A 22,115-nucleotide genomic window follows, 5' to 3' on the forward strand; every position below is an offset into this window, starting at 1 on the left:
GGAGCCTGATTCCTCCAGCTCCGTTTTTCTTTCTCAAGATTGCTTTGGCTATTCGGGGTCTTTTGTGTTTCCATACAAATTGTGAAATTTTTTGTTCTAGTTCTTTGAAAAATGCCATTGGTAGTTTGATAGGGATTTTTTGGAATCTGTAGATTGCTTTGGGTCATTTTCACAATGTTGGTTCTTCCAATCCGAGAACATGGTATATCTCTCCATCTGTTTGTATCGTCTTTAATTTCTTTCATCAGTGTCTTATAGTTTTGTGCATGCAGGTCTTTTGTCTCCTTAGGTAGGTTTATTCCAGCTATTTTATTCTTTTTGTTGTAATGGTAATTGGGAGTGTTTCCTTAATTTCTCTTTCAGATTTTTCATCATTAGTGTATAGGAATGCAAGAGATTTCTGTGCATTAATTTTGTATCCTGCTACTTTACCAAATTCATTGAGTAGCTCTAGTAGCTTTCTGGTAGCATCTTTAGGATTCTCTGTATATAGTATGTCATCTGCAAACAGTGACAGCTTTACTTCTTCTTTTCTGATTTGGATTCCTTTTATTTCTTTTTCTTCTCTGATTGCTGTGGCTAAAACTTCCAAAACTGTGTTGAATAATAGTGGTGAGAGTGGGCAACCTTGTCTTGTTCCTGATCTTAGAGGAAATGGTTTCAGCTTTTCACCATTGAGAACAATGTTGGCTGTGGGTTTGTCATATATGGCCTTTATTATGTTGAGGTGGGTTCCCTCTATGCCTACTTTCTGGAGGGTTTTTATCATAAATGGGTGTTGAATTTTGTCAAAAGCTTTTTCTGCATCTGTTGAGATTGTCATATGGTTTTTCTCCTTCAATTTGTTGATACGGTGTATCACATTGATTGATTTGTGTATATTGAAGAATCCTTGCATTCCTGGGATAAACCCCACTTGATCATAGTGTATGATCCTTTTAATGTGCTGTTGGGTTCTGTTTGCTGGTATTTTGTTGAGGATTTTTGCATCTATGTTCATCAGTGATATTGGCCTGTAGTTTTCTTTTTTTGTGACATCTTTTGTCTAGTTTTGGTATCAGGGTGATAGGGGCCTCCTAGAATGAGTTTGGGAGTTTTCCTCCCTCTGCTATATTTTGGAAGAGTTTGAGAAGGATAGGTGTTAGCTTTTCTCTAAATGTGTGATAGAATTCGCCTGTGAAGCCATCTGGTCCTGGGCTTTTGTTTGTTGGAAGATTTTTAATCACAGTTTCAATTTCAGTGCTTGTGATTGGTCTGTTCATATTTTCTATTTCTTCCTGATTCAGTCTCGGAAGGTTGTGCTTTTCTAAGAATTTGTCCATTTCTTCCAGGTTGTCCATTTTATTGGCATATAGTTGCTTGTAGTAATCTCTCATGATCCTTTGTATTTCTGCAGTGTCAGTTGTTACTTCTCCTTTTTCATTTCTAATTCTATTGATTTGAGTCTTCTCCCTTTTTTCTTAATGAGTCTGGCTAATGGTTTATCAATTTTGTTTATCTTCTCAAAGAACCAGCTTTTAGTTTTATTGATCTTTGCTATTGTTCCCTTCATTTCTTTTTCATTAATTTCTGATCTGATATTTATGATGCCAGTAGATATTGAGGCTTTAAAGGACAGGTGCTGTGTCTTGGGGCTCAGCTCAGTGTCTGGCATGTAGCAGGAACTTAATATGAATTTGTTAAATGAGTCAAAGTAGACACTAAAGCTGCTCCTTTGCCAGGAGAAGAAAGAATCAGGATTAAATGAAACCCGTATTTACGTAAAGTATGTGCATCAAAGTCTTAGGTTCCTTTAAAAGGCAGAGATTGACAGAATGGGTGGGAAAAACATGGAACTAGATGCTATCCATGAGACACACATAGATATGAAGACACAGGCTAGGAGCAAAAAAGAAAAAAATTTCTTAGGTTCTTCAAACCCAAGAGAAATAAAAGCTATGATTTTTTAAGATAGTCTTGAACATGTCCCAGTAACCTCTTGATCTGAAATTAAAATATATATATATTAACTGACAGACATATTGACACATTCTATAAAGTATTCTATTAATGTATTAATCATATATTGTTCTATCTTTCCTCCTTGTGTAGGACTTGTGCCATTCTCATTGTGATGAGTCCCTCATCCACAAGAAGATCATGACTATTATCAACTGCTTTATTAATTCCAGTATTCCACCAGCTTTACAAATTGACATTCCATTAGAGCAAGCCCAGAAGATTATTGAACACAGAAAGGAGTTGGGACCATATGTATTTAGAGAGGCACAGGTAAGAAATCAGGGCATGTAGTAAGCATACTTTAAAACAGATTAACATCTAGATATTCTTTAAAAGTTTTTGCATTATTTGTATTTGGCAAAGCTCTAATCCTCCTAATCCTGGGATTTATTCTGTTTAATTTAAAAAATGTTGCGTATGCCACAGAACATAGAAACTAGTAACTTACTATTTTGTTGATGATAATATACAGCAAATACAATTATTTAAATTCTGTACTTTGACTTTGCATGGTTATCATTTTATTTCTAACTTATAAAACTCCAGCTAATTCCTCCTTCCTTTCCCACCATTCATATTTCCTTTTAAAATATCTGCTACCACAAAAATGTGTAAAGTATGTGTGTCCCAAGATTTGTGTATTTTTAAAGGTTGGAATATTCACATAGCTCATAAAATAAGTGAGAGGAGATTTAAGTACCCAACCAACATAAAGTACACAAGCTCATGAAAGGAAAATCATGGCTGTTAACCTGCTCAAGTTACTTCTTTTTAAGACAAATAATAGAAAACAGTGAGTTGCTGAACATAATTTATTTGCATTTTGAAAAGCCTTTTAGTGATGTTCCTGAAAAATGATTAAGAAAAATAAATTATAATAGGGGTAATAGGGAAGGCCATGTCACTATTTAAGTGATATGAAACAGAGATTTAGGGTATGATTGCCCTTGAGCATGGAAAAAGACCATTATTCCTTAATATTCATTTGCAAGCCAGCTGTGTTCTAAGTCCTAAAAGGAACTGAAAGTAGACTCACCATCCAATTATGCATTGAAATAGGTAAAAATAAAGAAGAATGATTGAGGATGTGCTAGAGAGAAATAGAAAAAACATGGTGTCAGAATTGTAGCATCTGTTAATGAAAAGATCACTTAGCCTAGCCTAGGTCTCCTGATAGCAAGGAGACCATCTAGCCTCAAGTCTGATGGTGAATGTCTGGAGCTGCTTACGTAGGTTGGTTCCACCGCACTGTCCAGGGATTACAGCCAGTGAACTTTATTGGAGTCCTCTAGTTTATGCCTCCTACCTGATTTCCCAAATCAAAGTCCCAAACATATCTTAAATATGGACTTTGGAGTATCAGAACACAAGAGAATATTTAGGGGCCTCACCTCACCAAATCTATTGTTTCTGTTTTCTGTAAGGAAGCTCAGAGAATGGCATATCTCCTACCCAGGTATACAAGCCAGAGATCTGGTTGCCATCTTCATGTCTTCCCTATCCTTCATTCCTTACCTTTGGGGATCTTCAGTCACTTATATGTATCCATTTGTCTCCTTCTTATCTGTTATTCTATCTACTTTTCTCCAACTCCATGCCGCTACCTCAGTTCACATCTGCAATGTCTCACATTGATTACCAGAATTCCCTGCCTCTAGGCTCTCTCAAAACCATTTAACTCACTGCAGACAGATCCATCTTTTCAAAATGTATATTTGATCATGTCATTTCTCTGCTTTCAATTTCAATTACTCCCCATTGTCTTCAGAATAAAGACCAAGCTCCTTACTACATATTTCTCTAACCACATGTCTTCCCACTCCCTGCCATCTGTCTCCCAGTCTTACTGAAATATTTGTACTTCCATAAAGAGGGCTTACTTTCTTGCTTCCAGAGCTTTTTACAGTATTATCTTCTCTCTCTTATGCTTCTATGATATCTTGTATTTGTCCCTGTCAGAACACTTATCACACAGAACTGAAAATGGCTATTCTCATGCCTCACTTTCCCATCGGACCTTTGGGCGTAGGGAATGTTTCTTATTTGCCTTTGCGGCCTGAGTGCCTGGCATAGAATAGACACTCAGTAACATTTTTGAACATATGAATGAATGATGTGAGAATAGATGGATCATGACAGGAATAGATCAAACTGGACATGAGAGCAAAGTTGAGCAAAAGGGCTGAATAGTAAATATAAAAATTGCCTGTTTTAGTATTTATTTCACTATAGCAGTGGTCCCCAACCTTTTTGGCACCAGGGACCAGTTTCGTGGAAGACAGTTTTTCCACGGACTGGGGGCGGGAGTGTGGGTGGATGGTTTTGGGATGATTCAAGCGCATTACATTTATTGTGCAATTTATTTCTATTATTATTACATTGTAATATATAATGAAATAATTATACAACTCACTATAGTGCAGAATCAGTGGGAGCCCTGAGCTTGTTTTCACTTGCCACTCACTGATAGGGTTTCGATATGAATCTGCAAGCAGTTGATTTATTATGGTCTCTGTGCAGTCTAACCTCTCTGCTAATGATAATCTGTATTTGCAGCTGCTCCCCGGTGCTAGCATCACCGCCTAAGCTTCACCTCAGATCATCAGGCATTAGATTCTCATAAAGAGCACGCAACCTAGATCCCTCACATGTGCAGTTCACAGTAAGGTTCACGCTCCTTTGAGAATCTAATGACGCAGCTGATCTGACAGTAGGCGGAGCTCAAGCAGTGCTGTGAATGATGGGGAACGGCTGTAAATACAGATGAAGCTTTGCTGGCTCACCCACCGCTCACCTCCTGCTGTGCAGTCCTGTCCGTGGCCCGGGGATTGGGGACCCCTGCACTATAGCGTCTGCCTGTCCCCCACCTGCATTCCTAATAGCTTGAAAGTTTTCATCACCCAGCCATATTTTCACTGGCCCTTCTCACTCATACTAGAGCATTGCCCATCTGCTGGCAGTGAGCAAAGTAGCTCTGTATTTATTAAAACATTACTTACCCACAGTTTGGTTATCTTTTAAGGTTTTGGAGGCATAGGACAATTTTCATGAATAACATGTATGTTATTAACCTTAATTGCAACTTCTAGGAATAGAGCAATTTTATGTCTACCTTGAAAAATTGTGTCCTAATAGGGTGACTTTTACTGGAAAGCCTTCTAGATGAAAATAAATATATTTGAGAGCTGGGAATGACTTAGGTTTTGGAGGGGTAACTGAGAAGTAGGGTCAATAGTTGGTAAATAGAGGTGGAGGAGGAGTATTTAAGTTTAAAAAGTGCATATAAAAACTACCATGATCGTTTAACTTTGGAGAAGGGGATTACTTAATTAAATGCATGACAGATAAATGTAAATGAAAATTTTTTAAAAGCCTGCACTTCATCAAATAAAGTATGTTTAGCTTTTGTGTTCACAATCCCAAGAGGCTATAGCATTCAATGACAAGATAGTATTGTAAAGGGAGTAAATAGTTTTACTAATGATACTCATGTACAGAAACGAGGAGTCATGAAATATATCAATTCAGGACGCTGTTGATCACTGCAGCATTTACTTTTTAAAAATTCCACTTTCCCCCTGAAGAGTTGGCTTAGAGCCTAATGGGATAGTTCATTTTTCTCCAGGGCATTAGGTATAGGCCATTCCCAGCAACAAAACGTTGGACTTGATCTGATGTGGCAAGTCCTACCTTCTTGGAAGTAATGTATGCCTCTGGAACTAATGGAAAAACTTGGCATGGGAATTTGAGCAACAATTCTTATCTCTATAAATATCACAATTAATCACTTAATGTAGAGTGTCCTAAGAAAGCATTTGTGCAGGATACCACTCTGCTTTTTAAATGTTACTTTTCTTGCTCTCACATAAAAGAGAGATTATATCATTTAAAAGTTACTCAAGATTTATTCTTAAATCTGCAGCTTTGTTTAAGAGCTTTTCCAGAGGCAAAATGGTATTTCCTTTCTCTAAAAGAAAGGAAAGGGGACCGGAGAGGAGTTCCCCTTGATGAACTGAATATTTGGAATACTTGCATAAAACAGCAGAGTGTATGGCAGATCAACTGGTATATGTTTTCAAAGAAAACATAAATTTCTTATTTTAAAAGACCTAATGGATTCTTTATTAATACAATCAACTGGATAGGGAAACATAAAGCATAAAGTGACTTTTAACTGTATTTAAGAGTATGTTTTTTTTAAAAGAAAGACTTCTCATTGGTAGTAAAAAAACATTGATGATAAGCATGTGCTGAACTAAACTATACCAAGATGTCTGGAGACAATAAGTTGGAGGAAACATGCTGTATATTAAAGAATAGAATAGTTAATCCATTATTATGGTGAATTAGAGTTTAAATTGGTACATTTGTATAAAACTGTAATCTGAGACATACTTTGTTTTATATACAGATGACAATTTTTGGAGTTCTGTTTAAATTTTGGCCTCAGTTTTGTGAGTTTAGGAAGAACTTAACTGATGAAAAAATTATGAGTGTTTTGGAGAGAAGACAAGAATATAGTAAGCAGAAAAAAAAATTGGTAGTCACAGAAGACGAAAAATTTGCAAAGGTGAGACAAGAATCATTTTGGGTTTAATCAGACTTTTAAAAGTTATGTGATACATGTAGAAGAATTTGGGCTGAGCAAAAATACAGAGAAGTTATAGAATACAGATTTTAGTGGTTTTTAAAGCCTTCATTCAGAGGTTTCAGACTTGTTTTTGAATTTTAAAAAATTTATCTCAAATGTCATCTCTTCTATGTACCTCTCTTGGAGAACACTTTATATTGTCTTGTGAATAAGTTTTTGCATCTGTCTTTCTCACTGGACTGAGATCCTCAATTATACCATCTGTCTTATTAAACACTTCTACCACTATCCAGCACATGCTCAATTATAAATTATTGTTTACCAAATAAATATGGGAATGAATGAATGAATGAAAAAATATTATGTACTGGGAGCAGCATTTTCAATATTAAAATTAGAGAATGATATATTGACTGTGAAATTTACAAATATAAGTCATAAATTGTCCAGCCTGCCTATTTGTCTTTTAGTCTGTCCATTCATTTATCAATTCCTCTATCTTTATATTTACCTATTTTCCTTGACTTGAAAAGGGATAACAAGTAATGTATTTCATCTTATTTGTAAGTTTATCCCTATTCTGTTTTTTAAAAGAAATTTAAAAGATAATCTAAAGATATAAAAGTAATATAATTATAACACCCATATTTGCACAGGTCAAAATAAACAGTTAACATTTTCCTCATTTGCTTTTCATTTTTCCTTAAGAAGTGAAATACTGCAGAACAGTAAACTCTCTTAACTCCAGCCCTGAGTTCTATTACCCTCCCCATCTCCAAGAGCAACCATTAAGTTTGGGGTATGTTCTCCCAGCTCCTTTTTAAGATAGTGTTTTATATGGGTATATGGATTCATAAACAATCCAGAGGACTATTTTGTATGTATTTTAACTTACGTAATGGTACCATATTTTATTAGTCTTCTCAGGCTACCATAGCAAAATATCAGAGACTGGATGGCTTAAACAACAGAAATTAATTTCCTCATAGTTCTGGAGACTAGAAGTCCCAGATCAAGGTGCCAGCTAATACGATTCTTGGTGAGACCTCTCCTCCTGGCTTGAAAATGGCCACCTTCTTGTTGTGTCCTCACAAGTTGGGGAGAAAAAGAGTTCTCTCTCTCTTCCTCTTCTTATAAAGCCACAATTCCTTTGGATTAGGACCCTACCCTTATGACCTCATTTAACCTTAAGTACCTCTTAAAGACCCTATCTCATGATACAGACACAGTGGAAGTTAGAACATCAATGTATGAATTTGGGGAGACACAATTCATTCCATAGCACATATTGTGCTTTCTCCATCTTGCATTTTAAATTCAATTTTGTCTTTTAATTCTACCCACACTGCTCTACTTAGATCTCATTTAATCAGTTTAATTGCTGCATTTCCATCATATGAATAAATATACTATTTTTATTTAACTATTTCTTTTTTTTGTTTTAAGTTTTGGCTGCGTTGGGTCTTCATTGCTGCATACGGCCTTCCTCTAGTTGTGGTGAGTGGGGGCTACTCTTCCTTGCTGTGCGCGGGCTTCTCATTGCGGTGGCTTCTCTTGTTGCCGAGCACGGGCTCTAGGTGCGAGGACTTCAGTAGTTGTGGCTCGCAGGCTCTAGAGCGCAGGCTGAGTAGTTGTGGCACACAGACTTAGTTGCTCCGCGGCATGTGGGATCTTACTGGACCAGGGATCGAACCCATGTCCCCGGCATTGGCAGGAGGATTCTTAACCACTGCACCACCAGGGAAGTCCCTAACTATTTCTTTATTGTTGGATTTTTTTCAATTTTTACCATTACAAACAGCACTGCAGACAACATTCCTGTAAACGTCTTCATATTCACATGTATAAAAATGTTTTTGGAATGGCTGAGTAAGAGAGTATGAGCGTGTGTCAATCTATATTCCTACTTCTCCCCATTTGGTTTGTTCAGACTTTGAAATTTTTGTCAGTCTGTTGATGACAAGTGGTATGTCATCATGCTGATGCATTTATTTACGTTCACCTAATTATTAGTAAGGTGGAACAACTTTTCACATGTTAACTATTCGGATATTTTGATCAGGATTGTAATGAACCTATAGGTCAGTTTGAGAATTGATGTCATAACAATACTGTGTCTTCTACTCCATGAACACAGTTTATCTCTGTTTAGTTATTCTTTCATTTCTCTCATCGATGATTTGTCATTTTCAATGACAGGTCTTGAGTATATTTTGTGAAATTTATTCCAAAGTATTTCATGTTCAAAATAATGCTATTGCTATTATATTTTTAAATTTCACATTCCAAATTATTTTTTAGAAAAATTTTTATTTTAAAATAATTAACATTCACAGGAAGTTGCAAAGATAGTAGAGAAGTCCCATGTACCCATCACCCAGTTTTCCCCAGTGGCTACACCTTACATTAACTATATACAATAGTAAAATCAGGAAATTGATATTGATACAAGGTGTGTGTATAGTTTTATGCCATTTTGTCACGTGTAGATTCAAGTAACCAACACTATATTCAAGATGCACCACAAAGATGTCCCTCGTGACTATAAGTCATATCCATCCAATTACCCATTATAATGTCTGTTAGCCATGAATCTGTTCCCCATTTAGAAAATTTTGTCGTTTTGAGAATGTTATATAAATAGAATCATACAATATGTGACTCTTTGAGACTGGCAGTTTTCACTCTACATAAATACCCTTGAGATCCATCCACGTTGTTGTGTATATCCATAGTTCATCCTCTTTAATTGCTGGGTAGTGCTCTGTGGTACATTGTACCACATTTTAACCATTCACTCATTAGAGGCATTTGAGTTGGTTCCTGTTTTGGGCTATTACAATAAAATGCTAATGTAGTCACTCTTGCCTTCTTCTTCTCCTCCTTCTCCTCCTTCTTCTTATTCTTTTATTTGAGTGCTTTTATTTAATAATAGCTTTAATGAAATTTAATTCACATACCATAAAATTCACACTGTTAAAGTGTACAATTTTGTGGTTTTAGTATATTTACAGAGTTGTGCAACCATCACTACTACTTAATTTTAGAACATTTTCATCACCTCAAAAAGAAACTCTGTACCCATTAGCAGTCACTCCCCTTTACTCCTTCCCTCTCAGCCTCTGGAAGCCACTAATCTACTTTCTATATCTGGACATTTCATGTAAATTAAATCATATAGCATGTGGTCTTTTATGGCTGGCTTCTTTCACTTAGCATGATATTTTCAAGGTTCATCCATTTTGTAGCATGTTTCACTACTTTATTCTTATGGCCGACTAATATTACACTATATGGCTGTACTACAGCTTGCTTATCCATTCATCAGTTAATGTACTTTTTGGCTATTATTAATAATGCTGCTATGAACATCCTGTACAACCTTAAGTATAGACATGTTTTAATTTTTCTTGGGACCTAGAAATTGAATTGATGGCTCCTTTTGAGGAGCTGCCAAACTTCTCCCAAGCTACAGAACCATCTTGCTCTCTTGATTTTCACATGGTATATTTTTCCATTCCTTTACTTTACTGCCTACATCATTATATTTTAATTAAGTTTCCTGTAAACAGCATATAGTTGGGTCGTGGTGGTGTTTGATTTTTGTTTTTAGTCTACTCTACGAATCTCTGTTTATTAATTGGTGTATTTAGTCTGTGTATCTTTAATGTAATTATTGATATGTTAGTTCTTAAATCTGCCATTTTATTTTTTGTTTTATTTGTTCCCTGTTTCTTTTTTTCTGTTTCCTTTGTCTCGCATTCCTGTGGATTTACTTGAACATTTCTTAGAATTTCATTTTGCTGTATCTCTGTTTGGATGTTTCAGTGGTTGCTTTAGATATCACATTATACATGCATAACTTATTGTAGTCTATTGGTGTTGACATTTTACCAGTTTGAGTCTAGAAACTACCTCCCTTTAAGTCTCTTTCCCCTCACCTGTTTATAATTATCCTAAATATTTCTCAACATATATTGAGAACCACATCAGACAATTGTATAATTTTTGCTTCAACCATCAAACATAAATCAGGAAACTCAAGGTGAAAAGTCTACTGTATTTACCCTTACTTTTGCTCTTGCTATTTTTCTTCCTTTTTGATGTTCCAAGATTTATTATTTTCTTCTTTCTTTTTTCCCTGTAAGTAAGGTATTGTTTCTCACTTACTGCTTTCAAGATTCTTTTCTTTGTCTTTAGTTTTCGAATTTTGATTATGATGTGTCTTGTGCAGATTTCTTGGGGTTGATTCTGTTTGAGCGTTACTCAAGTTCTTGAGTCTGTATGTTTATATCTTTTGCCAACTTTGGAAGAGGTGAATTTATATTCATATTATATATATATGTGTATATATGTATATATACACTTTCTTTATGATCGATATTAGTGAACCCTTGGGTACCTTATAGCTTCATTTCTGAGAGATTTTTATTTTTTACAGTCTTTTTTTAAGCTCAGTAAACTGTCATTTTACACTGCCTTTTAAAATTTCTTTATGTTTCTGTTCCGAGTTTCTTTATTTTTAACATCTTTATTGGAGTATATTGCTTTACAATGTGTGTTAATTTCTGCTTTATAACAAAGCGAATCAGCTATACATAAACATATATCCCCATACCGCCTCCCTCTTGTGTCTCCCTCCCACCCTCCCTATCCCACCCCTCTAGGTGGTCACAAAACACCAAGCTGATCTCCCTGTGCTATGTGGCTGCTTCCCACTAGCTATCTGTTTTACATTTGGTAGTGTATGTATGTCAATGCCACTCTCTTACTTCATCCCAGCTTACCCTTCCCCCTCCCAGTGTCCTCAAGTCCATTCTCTACTTCTGTATCTTTATTCCTGTCCTGCCCCTAGGTCCTTCAGAACCCTTTTTTTTCTTTAATTAGATTCCATATATATGTTTAGCATATGGTATTTGTTTTTCTCTTTCTGACTTACTTCACTCTGTATGACAGACTCTAGGTCCATCCACCTAACTACAAGTAACTCAATTTCGTTTCTTTTTATGGCTGAGTAATATTCCATTGTATATATGTGCCACATCTTCTTTATCCATTCATCTGTCGATCGACACTTAGGTTGCTTCCATGTCCTGGCTATTGTAAATAGAGCTGCAATGAACACTGTGGTACATGACTCTTTGAATTATGGTTTTCTCAGGGTATATGCCCAGTAGTGGGATTGCTGCGTCGTATGGTAGTTCTACTTTTAGTTTTCTAAGGAACCTCCATACTGTTCTCCATAGTGGCTGTATCAATTTACATTCCCACCAACAGTGCAAGAGGGTTCCCTTTTCTCCACACCCTCTCCAGCATTTATTGTTTGTAGATTTTTTGATGATGGCCATTCTGACCCGTGTGAAGTGATACCTCATTGTAGTTTTGATTTGCATTTCTCTAATGATTAGTGATGTTGAACATCCTTTCATGTGTTTGTTGGCAATCTGTATTATCTTCTTTGGAGAAATGTCTATTTAGGTCTTCTGCCCATTTTTGGATTGGGTTGTTTGGGTTTTTTGATATTGAGCTGCATAAGCTGCTTGTGAATTTTGGAGACTAATCCTTTGTCAGTTGCTTCATTTGCAAATATTTTCTCCCATTCTGAGGGTTGTCTTTTCATCCTGTTTATGGTTTCCTTTGCTGTGCAAAAGCTTTTAAGTTTCATTAGGTCCCATTTGTTTATTTTTGGTTTTATTTCCATTTCTCTAGGAGGTGGATCAAAAAGGATCTTGCTCTGATTTATGTCATAGAATGTTCTGCCTATGTTTTCCTCTAAGAGTTTTATAGTGTCTGGCCTTACATTTAGGTCTTTCATCCATTTTGAGTTTATTTTTGTGTGTGGTGTTAGAGAGTGTTCTAATTTCATTCATTTCATTCTTTCACATGAAACTGTCCAGTTTTCCCAGCACCACTTATTGAAGAGGCTGTCTTTTCTCCATTGTATATTCTTGCCTCCTTTATCAAAGATAAGGTGACCATATGTACATGGGTTTATCTCTGGGCTTTCTATCCTGTTCTGTTGATCTGTATTTCTGTTTTTGTGCCAGTACCATACTGTCTTGATTACTGTAGCTTTGTAGTATAGCCTGAAGTTAGGGAGCCTGATTCCTCCAGCTCCATTTTTCTTTCTCAAGATTGCTTTGGGGGCTTCCCTGCTGGCGTGGTGGTTAAGAATCCGCCTGCCAGTGCAGGGGACACGGGTTTGAGCTCTGGTCCGGGAAGATCCCACATGCCGCAGAGCAGCTAAGCCTGTGTGCCACAACTACTGAGCCTGCACTCTAGAGCCCACGAGCCACAACTACTGAAGCCCACGAGCCACAACTACTGAAAGCCCACATGCCTAGAGCCCATGCTCCGCAACAAGAGAAGCCACTGCAATGAGAAGCCCATGCACCGCAACGAAGAGTAGCCACCACTTGCTGCAAGTAGAGAAAGCCTGCACACAGCAATGAAGACCCAACTCAGCCAAAAATAATAAATATATTAAAAATAAATAAAGTCCAAAAAAAAAGATTGCTTTGGCTATTCGGTGTTCTGAGTTTCTGCATTTATGATTTGGAGTATTTCATATATGAAAATGTTTGTGTAGGGATATTTTATCCACTTTGGGCTCCTATGTTAGAGTTTTCCTCTGATTCATGATTAGATTTCTTGGAGAGTAGTGTCATCAGCTAAAATATTGGAGTTCTCATTTTCTGTTTTATTCTTGTAATGGTTTTATATGCATATAACCTGCCATTTTCTGCTCATTTTGAAATGTCTTATATTTTCATCAACCACCAATAATAGGGAGCAGTCAGAACTCTTATACACTGTGGATGGGAGTGTACATTGATAGTCACTTTAGAAAACAATTTGACTTTATCCAGTAAATTAAAAGATGCACTTAGCCTTCAACTTATCAAATCTACTTGAATAATTCATGGACACAAATATCAGGAGATATATCCTAGAATAATTCATGGACACAAATATCAGGAGACATGCACATGGTTTATAGCACCCATGCTTTCTATAGCAAAAAATCAGAAGCTATTCAAATGTCTATTAACAGGAGATTGGAAAAACAAATTCATGTAGTAGAACACAGTGCTGTGATGGAAAACAAATTAACTATAATCACAATAATAACCATAGATATATAGCAGGAGTATAACGTTGAGTGAAAAAGTTGCAAATGAATAGAACCAGTCAATTCTGCTTACATAAAGTTAAAATTCGTATAAAACTAATCAATACAAATGTGGGACACTATAAATAAGAAAAAGGGGGCTTCCCTGGTGGCACAGTGGTTGAGAATCTGCCTGCCAATGCAGGGGACACGGGTTCGAGCCCTGGTCTGGGAAGATCCCACATGCCGCAGAGCAACTAGGCCCACGAGCCACAACTACTGAGCCTGCACGTCTGGAGCCTGTGCTCCGCAACAAGAGAGGCTGCGATAATGAGAGGCCCATGCACCACGATGAAGAGTGGCCCCCACTTGCCGCAACTAGAGAAAGCCCTCGCACAGAAACGAAGACCCAACACAGCCATAAATAAATAAATAAATAAATAAAATAAATAAATAAATAAATAAATAAATAAACCCAAAGTTTGAAAAGAAAAAGGAATGATAAACATACAAAATTCAGCATAGCGGTTACCTTCATGGGTTGCGTGGAGATAGATGATGGGATTGGAGAGTGACACAAAGGGGAACAGAGGTACTGGTGATACTGCATTTCTTAAGCTTTGGTGGTATTGTTGTTATTCATATCTTATGTGAGTGTTATAAATGTTTTTATAAGTATTTAATATATAATAACATTTTCATATGAATGATGCTACAAAAAATTATCACATTTTCAGAAGTTTATCTTTGGTTGATGTATTCTATCATCTGGAGGTTGAGGGTATTTCCAGTACCCTCAGGGAATGAGAATCAGGGAAGACATAAGAGCAAGAAAATAGGAAGAGGTGTCTGCAAAATCTTGCTTCTACTGAATCAGTTCTTCACAATGTGGCTTCACATATTTTTGTTGATGTATTGTGAGTTATTTAACCATGGAGCCAATATATACACATATCTATCCCATGTATGGAAATGAAATGTTATTAAACTTAAATATAATTATTTTTGGATTATTTATTTTAACAATTTCTGCAATTATTTCCCTTCCAGTGGTTTAGGCGATAAATGATAGATCAAATAATACAAAAGCTGATTTCCCCCTCAAACCAACTATGCATCTGGCCCAATCTATGTAATCTGACTAAAAACAGAGTTCACTAAATAAAAATCCTCTCATTTACCTTCTCCAGTCCCTTGAGGCAAGTCCGTGTCTGACTGAGCTGCATGAATGTGATCCTAAGTTGGTAGGCTCAGGAAGGAAATATATTTGAAGGGTTGATATAGGGAGAAAAAATAGAATGTTGTCTAACATGTATGCTTGGAGCTCTTTTCTGATTCCACCTGTGGCACATGAATAACTTCACCAATCAGATGAGTCTCACGTGAGTCTGCTGCATTTTCTACTAATGTGGCCTAAATAGTCTCTCAAAAGAGCCTCCCCTCCTCATCCTTTTCTTCCTTCTTTCACCAGACTTTTACTGATCATCCACTACATAGAGTTTTATTGATCATCTATTCATATTGATCCCTACTACATATGGTAGGGATATGAATATAATTTACATATAGTGTAAGGATAGATAGATACACACATACACTTAACTGAAAAGAATATAAACAAAAACTGAAATCCCAGAAAATGAGGAATTAATTATTTGTGGGGGAAAGGTAAATGATCTCAAAGAAAAGGTAAATTTGAGTTAGTCTTAAATAGTAGGATTTTAACAAATGGTTCTAAATATATACTTATTGAATAAAGAATATAGAAGTAAGGAGGATATAAAGATCTCTTACTGTATCCTAAACACTTATAAAGAACTTCACAGCTCTCTAAGTGTCATCCCAGGTATTTTCAGTTTGCTTACATATATGGTAAACATATTGTCTGAAACAAAAGTTGAAACATACAGTGTGATGAGGGTAGAGAAAATCTGCAATTGCTGCTTCTCCAGAAAATCCAGAATGTATGTTTATATCGTCCATATTATACTTCAGTTATGGAAATGCAAATGTCCTTAAGTAATCTTCTGATCTGTCCATATCTGTCAACTGGTAACTGCTAACGGGGTTAGGTACAAATATTGACATTCGTTTTGTAGGGTGAATAATCCTAAAGAAAACATAGGAATTCTACTTTTGAATATTCTTATTTTACACAATAAACATATTGCCATCACTTATTAGTAACTACAAATTTCGCACATGCACTTATTTTAACACGGAAAGTGTAAGCTAAGGAAGACCAGTAGAGTCGACATTTGTTCCAGGATTTCATTGTCAATGAAGACGTATGAGGAAATGTTGGAAAAAGTGAATATGGGAAACTCATAAATTTTTTTTGTAATGTAAAAATGTATCCTCTGGGCTTCCCTGGTGGCGCAGTGGTTGAGAAACTGCCTGCCAATGCAGGGGACACGGGTTCGAGCCCTGGCCTGGGAAGATCCCACATGCCGCGGAGCAGCTAAATCCCGTGAGCCACAACTACTGAGCCTGCGCATCTGGAGCCTGTGCTCTGCAACGGGAGAGGCCGCGACAGTGAGAGGCCCACGCACCGCGATGAAGAGTGACCCCCACTTGCCGCAACTAGAGAAAGCCCTCGCACAGAATCGAAGACCCAACACAGCCCAAAAAATAAATTAATTAATTAATTTAAAAAAATGTATCCTCTGAAAAAAATCACTCACTATGAAAAACATTGGATTTCCCTAGGTAACCATGGGCATGACTCGTAACCCTCTTAACCCTCAAATTCATCTATCAACTAATGGTGATAATATTAATCTCATATGATTTGAAAGGGATTCATTGAAATGATATGAATAAAAGAACATGTAAGGTATTTCACTATACAATTGTAAGGTATCATTTGATCTGAGACAATATAGTATAGTGATTAGGAGTGCAGTTTCTAGAGTCAGACTGCCTGGTTTTGAATCCTAGCCTTATCATTGATCAGTTCTAATATCTCAGGGAAACCACTTCACTTCCCAAAACCTCATTTTTTTTTTTCAGGAAAATGGAAATAGTAATAGAACTCACATCACAGGGTAGAATTAAATATAGTATGTGAAGAATAATACATGTCATACAGTAAATGTTAGTTATTATCTTTTTAATATTGTAGCAGTAATTGGCCTTCTTTATAATAAAAATACTAATATCAATTATATCCTTCATTTCTCATTCTTATAAAGGAATCAAATGAAACTAGGTAATCTGAAGAAAGTTATGACAGGAGAAACAATCTCATGGAAAACTTTCATGTAGTTTAATATCAAGTACTTAAAATGAACAGTGGCAAATTCATTAACAAAGGATTAATAAAAATTTTTACATTTTAAATGGCAAAAAACAAGGTTAAAAGACAAATTGGGAAAACATAAAGTGTATGATATGTTATAAAAATAAATCATAAATACTCTTAACAAAAAAATAGGGCAAAGGGCATCAACAGGCAATTCTCAAAAGAAATACAAATGATTAAAAGCATTAAAAGGTGTTCAACCTCACTAGTAACCAAAGACATGCAGACTGGCAAAGAAGAAAATATCCAGTGTTGGTTGAGGGTATGAGGAAGAGGCCTGCAAATTCATGCGTTATTGGAGAAAGTGTAAAATGGTGCTTTGTTTCTGAAGGGCAGTTTGACAACTTTTATTGTTTAAAATGTTCATTCTTTTTAATCCGGCAGATAGACTTCTAAACATTTATTCTAAAGGAGAGAATTTTTAAAAAGCAGAAAGATGTTTGTATACAGCATTGTTTATAATAGTAAAAATTTTAAATGACTTAAATTTCAGGTATTGGTTAAATCATCTATGGTACATTCCTTTACTAGAATATTATTCACCTGTTGAACTGATAATGTAGTTTCTTTAATCATTCAACAAATATTTGAGTGTATAAGACCATTCAGGACTTCTCTGGTGGCACAGTGCTTAAGAATCCACCTGCCAATGCAGGGGACACTGGTTCAAGCCCTGGTCCGGGAAGATCCCACATGCTGTGGAGCAACTAAGCCCGTGTGCCACAACTACTGAGCCTGCGCTCTAGAGCCCGAGAGCCACAACTACTGAGCCCACGTGCCACAACTACTGAAGCTCGCGTGCCTAGAGCCCGTGCTCCGCAACAAGAGAAGCCACCGCAATGAAAAGCCCGCTCACAGCAAGGAAAAGTAGCCCCCGCTCGCTGCAACTGGAGAAAGCCCGTGCGCAGCAATGAAGACCCAACACAGCCAAAAATAAAATTAAATAAATAAAATTTTTTAAAAAGACCATTCATCCAGTGAAAATGATGATGTAATTTATGCATTCCATCATCCAACAAATATTTAAGTATATACTCTGTGTTCTGCAGTAGGCATACTTGGTGAATGATACAAAGACCCTGCCCTTATATTCCTGTTCTTTCTTTATTCACAGAGAAATGTTTTCATGATATTTTTCATGAAAAAGCAGATTTTAAAAGAGCTTGTATAGTATGATTCCATTTATATGAAATTTAGGTAATAAAATATCAATATTCAAGTTATAGATTATATCTAAGCATTTGTCTACTGAGAAGTTTGGATGGATGTTCATGAAAATGTTTGTAGTGGTTTTTCTTGGAAGCCAGAATTTGGGGGTGATGATTACATTCTACTTTGTAATTTCTCTCATTTATTTTTTAATATTTTTATATTAGTATGAAAGAAATTAAAGATCATAACAATAGAATATGTCATATTCATGACATTGACTTGATGAAACCTTGTGGTGTGGTGCTTACCACAAAATATTTTTTCATATAATGTTATGACTTCTGAACTGTAAGATTATGTTAATATAGTGTTACCCCTTTTTTGGAATAATTTAATTTAATATAATTACAGGATGGAATCAAACAATATCCAAGTACTTCAGGATCTGCTATCAAAACAGCCACTTTAATCAGTGACCCAGGTTTAGGCCTGCAAGCATACGGCCGACAGGTAAGCAGGAAAGATATCACTTCTTCTGTAGAACATTGGATAGCAGAATGCAATAACTGAGTCATTTTATAGTAGTAAAGTTGTGTTTGTTTGAAAATGAGGCTAAAATTATATCACCAAGAGAGATTGGAAGAGAATTTTCTTAGCCTTCAGAGAACATTAAAATTTCAGCTGATCCTGGACAACATAATCAGGGGAAATGATTTCTTGATACATATGAAGAAGATTTTAGTGGCAGAAGTTGAAATAACTATCTTATTGGAAAAGAGATAATGATATAGAATAAGAGAATATATATAGGTTGATATCTTCTTGGGTCAAGAAAAGAAAGCATGTCACATTCTAGTTTCAGTTTTTGTTTTTTTTTAAATGGTTAACAGACATTTATTTATTTATATTTTCTTTTTGGTGAACTCTTTCAATCCTTTGCCCATTTTTAAATTGTACTCTTGATTTTTTTTTTTATTGATTTGTAGGAACTTTTTAAATTTATTTATTTATTTTTGACTGTGTTGGGCCTTCGTTTCTGTGCGAGGGCTTTCTCCAGCTGCGGCGAGCGGGGGCCACTCTTCATTGCGGTGCGCGGGCCTCTCACTATTGCGGCCTCTCTTGTTGTGCAGCACAGGCTCCAGACGCGCAGGCTCAGTAATTGTGGCTCACGGGCCTAGTTGCTCCGCGGCATGTGGGATCTTCCCAGACCAGGGCTCGAACCCGTGTCCCCTGCATTGGCAGGCGGATTCTCAACCACTGCGCCACCAGGGAAGCCCTAGTTTCAGTTTTTTAAATCTTTAAAGTGGTCATAAAATTGACTAATACATCATCATCAACTAATACATGTAGAGTTTTTTTTTATGGCTGTGTTGGGTCTTCGTTTCTGTGCGAGGACTTTCTCTAGTTGTGGCAAGCGGGGGCCACTCCTCGTCGCGGTGCGTGGGCCCCTCACTATCGTGGCCTCTCTTGTTGCGGAGCACAGGCTCCAGACGCGCAGGCTCAGTAATTGTGGCTCACGGGCCCAGTTGCTCCGCGGCATGTGGGATCTTCCCAGACCAGGGCTCGAACCCGTGTCCCCTGCATTGGCAGGCAGATTCTCAACCACTGCGCCACCAGGGAAGCCCACATGTAGAGTTTTTATGTTTATACTTACATGTATAACATACATTAATATTATGTCCCAGTAATTTCATAAGTTTATGTCCATTTTTAAAGACCGGTATTGAAATTGTTTGTATCATAGGGTAATACTAGCTTAAGAAACAATCTTTTTGATACTTGAGAATGTCAAATGTGTTCGGCTACCCAGCTAAGATAACCAATAGACTACAAAGCTATTATTAAGAGAAATGTCCAATTTTGTGGAACCGTATATTGAAAAAGACATGTCTAAAAGTGTGTGATACCTAATAATGCCATTTGGAAGTACATTTATTAGCAAACAACTAGCATTAAGTTTCAGAAACACTGTGTAAAAATAAAGGGAGGAGATGTGGAATTAGAGATACTAGGCTTCTAATTTTTACTCTGTCACTTACAAGTCAGTATTACTTTGAAGCCTAAAAAAAAAATCACTTCTCCTTTGAGCCTGTTTCCTTATCTGTTAAAGAGAAAGAGAGAGAAAGGAATGATGATGATGATGATGATGATGATTATGATGGTGATATCCTGTCATATATCTCAAGACTTTTGTAAGAAACTAAAAAGCTTTTGGAAACCAAAAGCATTTTATAAATATAAATTATTATTATTATTATTGCTATTAAGGTACACATGTTGAATTACTCTAGTAATTGGTAAAATAATAATACACTATGATTTTGCAAGTGTGGCTGCTCTGTATATGCATCTGTTTCAGGTAGATTTTGCACACTGAAGAATGGTAATTGATCCAAAAGCATAACTACCCCCCCCAAAAAACTTGGATCTTTCCTAAGCACCTAAATTCATAGTCAAATTGAATGTATAAATGTGACTGAATAGCTGTCAAGAAAGCTATAAAACTTTTTCAACATTGATTAACTGAGAAATAGTACACGAAAACACTCACATCCCTGCCCCACCAACCTAGGGCCAGGGAGTTTAAAAATTTACATCAAGGGCCTAGACAGCCCCAAGACCACAGCAGCCCCACAGCCAGCTGTAAGACCTAACCCACCAACTGGTAGACCAGCACCATCCTGGGATGCCCTGGGTCATAGCCCCACCAATCAGCAAGCCTACATTAGCTCCAAAACCAGTCTCATGACCCAGTCCTGCCAACCGGTGGACCAAGACCAGGACTTCCCTGACCTTGCAGCCAGCTGTGCCAGGACCTAGCCCCCCTACCAGTGGCTGACAGCCCCTACACAAGGCAGGTCCTGGCAACCAACCAGACGGGGCCAGCCACACCTACCAGCACACCTGTAGCAGTCAGCCTGCCACAACAGAAGGACCCAGGCAGTCCACAGAGAGAGCATCCCTAAATCATATAGGTCTGGTGACCAGACAGGAGTGCACTTCTGACCCCATAGTATGTTTCCTACATAAGACCACTTCTCTAATATCAGGAAACATAACCAACCTACAAAATGCATAGAAATAAAACTGAATAGGCAAAATGAGGTGACAAAGAAATATGTTCCAAACAGAGGAATAAGATAAAACTCCAGAAGAAGAACTAGTGGAGATAAGCAATCTACTCAATAAAGAGTTTAAGATAATGATCATGAAGATGCTCAAAGAACTTGGGAGAAGAACGGATGAACAGAGTTAGAAGTTTTTAACAGAGTTAGAAAATATAAAGATGAACCAAACAGAGCTGAAGAATGCAATAACTGAAATTAAAAATACTCTAGAAGAAATCAACAAAATGATACAGAGGAACAGATCAGTGAACTGAAAGACAGAATAGTGGAAATCACTGAAGTGGAAAAGAAAAAAGAAAAAAAATGTGTTAATGAGGACAGTTTAAGAAACTTCTGGGACAACATCAACCACACTAACATTCACATTATAGGGGTCCCAGAAGGAGAAGAAAGAGAGAGAAAGGGGTGGAGAACTTATTTGAACACATAATAGCTGAAAATTTCCCAACCTGGGAAAGGAAACAGACATCCAGGTCTGGGAAGCACAGAGAGTCCCAAACAGGATCAAATCAAAGAGGACTGTAACAAGACATTCTATTTAAAATGGCAAAAATTAGGCCTTTCCCACCTTCTGAGATGGCTTGCGCTCTGTCTGTGGAATGTGTTTCTCCCAAGGCCACTCTCACCTTCTGCGATGGCCCACATTCTGTCTGTGGAGTGTGTTTCTCTCTAAATAAACCCACTTCTTACCTAAAATAAAATAAAATAAAATGGTAAAAATTAAACATAAAAAGAGACTATTAAAAGCATCAAGGAAAAAGCAACAAGTTATGTACAAGTGAACTCGCATTAGGCTATCAGCTGACTTTTCAGCAGCAACTCTACAGG

The 22,115-nt window shown here is 36.8% G+C and overlaps 1 protein-coding gene across 2 annotated transcripts in view; it reads left to right on the forward strand.

Moving 5' to 3' along the window:
- Positions 1-22,115, forward strand: part of RGS22 (regulator of G protein signaling 22) — a 174,975-nt gene that overhangs the window by 126,343 nt on the left and 26,517 nt on the right. The window contains exons 22-24 of one of the 2 annotated variants that reach the window (XM_082364230.1): positions 2,092-2,271; positions 6,413-6,571; positions 18,571-18,669. In XM_082364230.1, coding sequence (XP_082220356.1) covers positions 2,092-2,271; positions 6,413-6,571; positions 18,571-18,669 — 438 coding nt within the window. The remainder of the gene's footprint in view (positions 1-2,091; positions 2,272-6,412; positions 6,572-18,570; positions 18,670-22,115) is intronic. The other variant, XM_082364231.1, reaches the window with a different exon arrangement.

This window comes from Balaenoptera borealis (genome assembly GCF_965194805.1).
Source record: "Balaenoptera borealis genome assembly, chromosome: 17".
Lineage (NCBI taxonomy): Eukaryota > Metazoa > Chordata > Mammalia > Artiodactyla > Balaenopteridae > Balaenoptera > Balaenoptera borealis.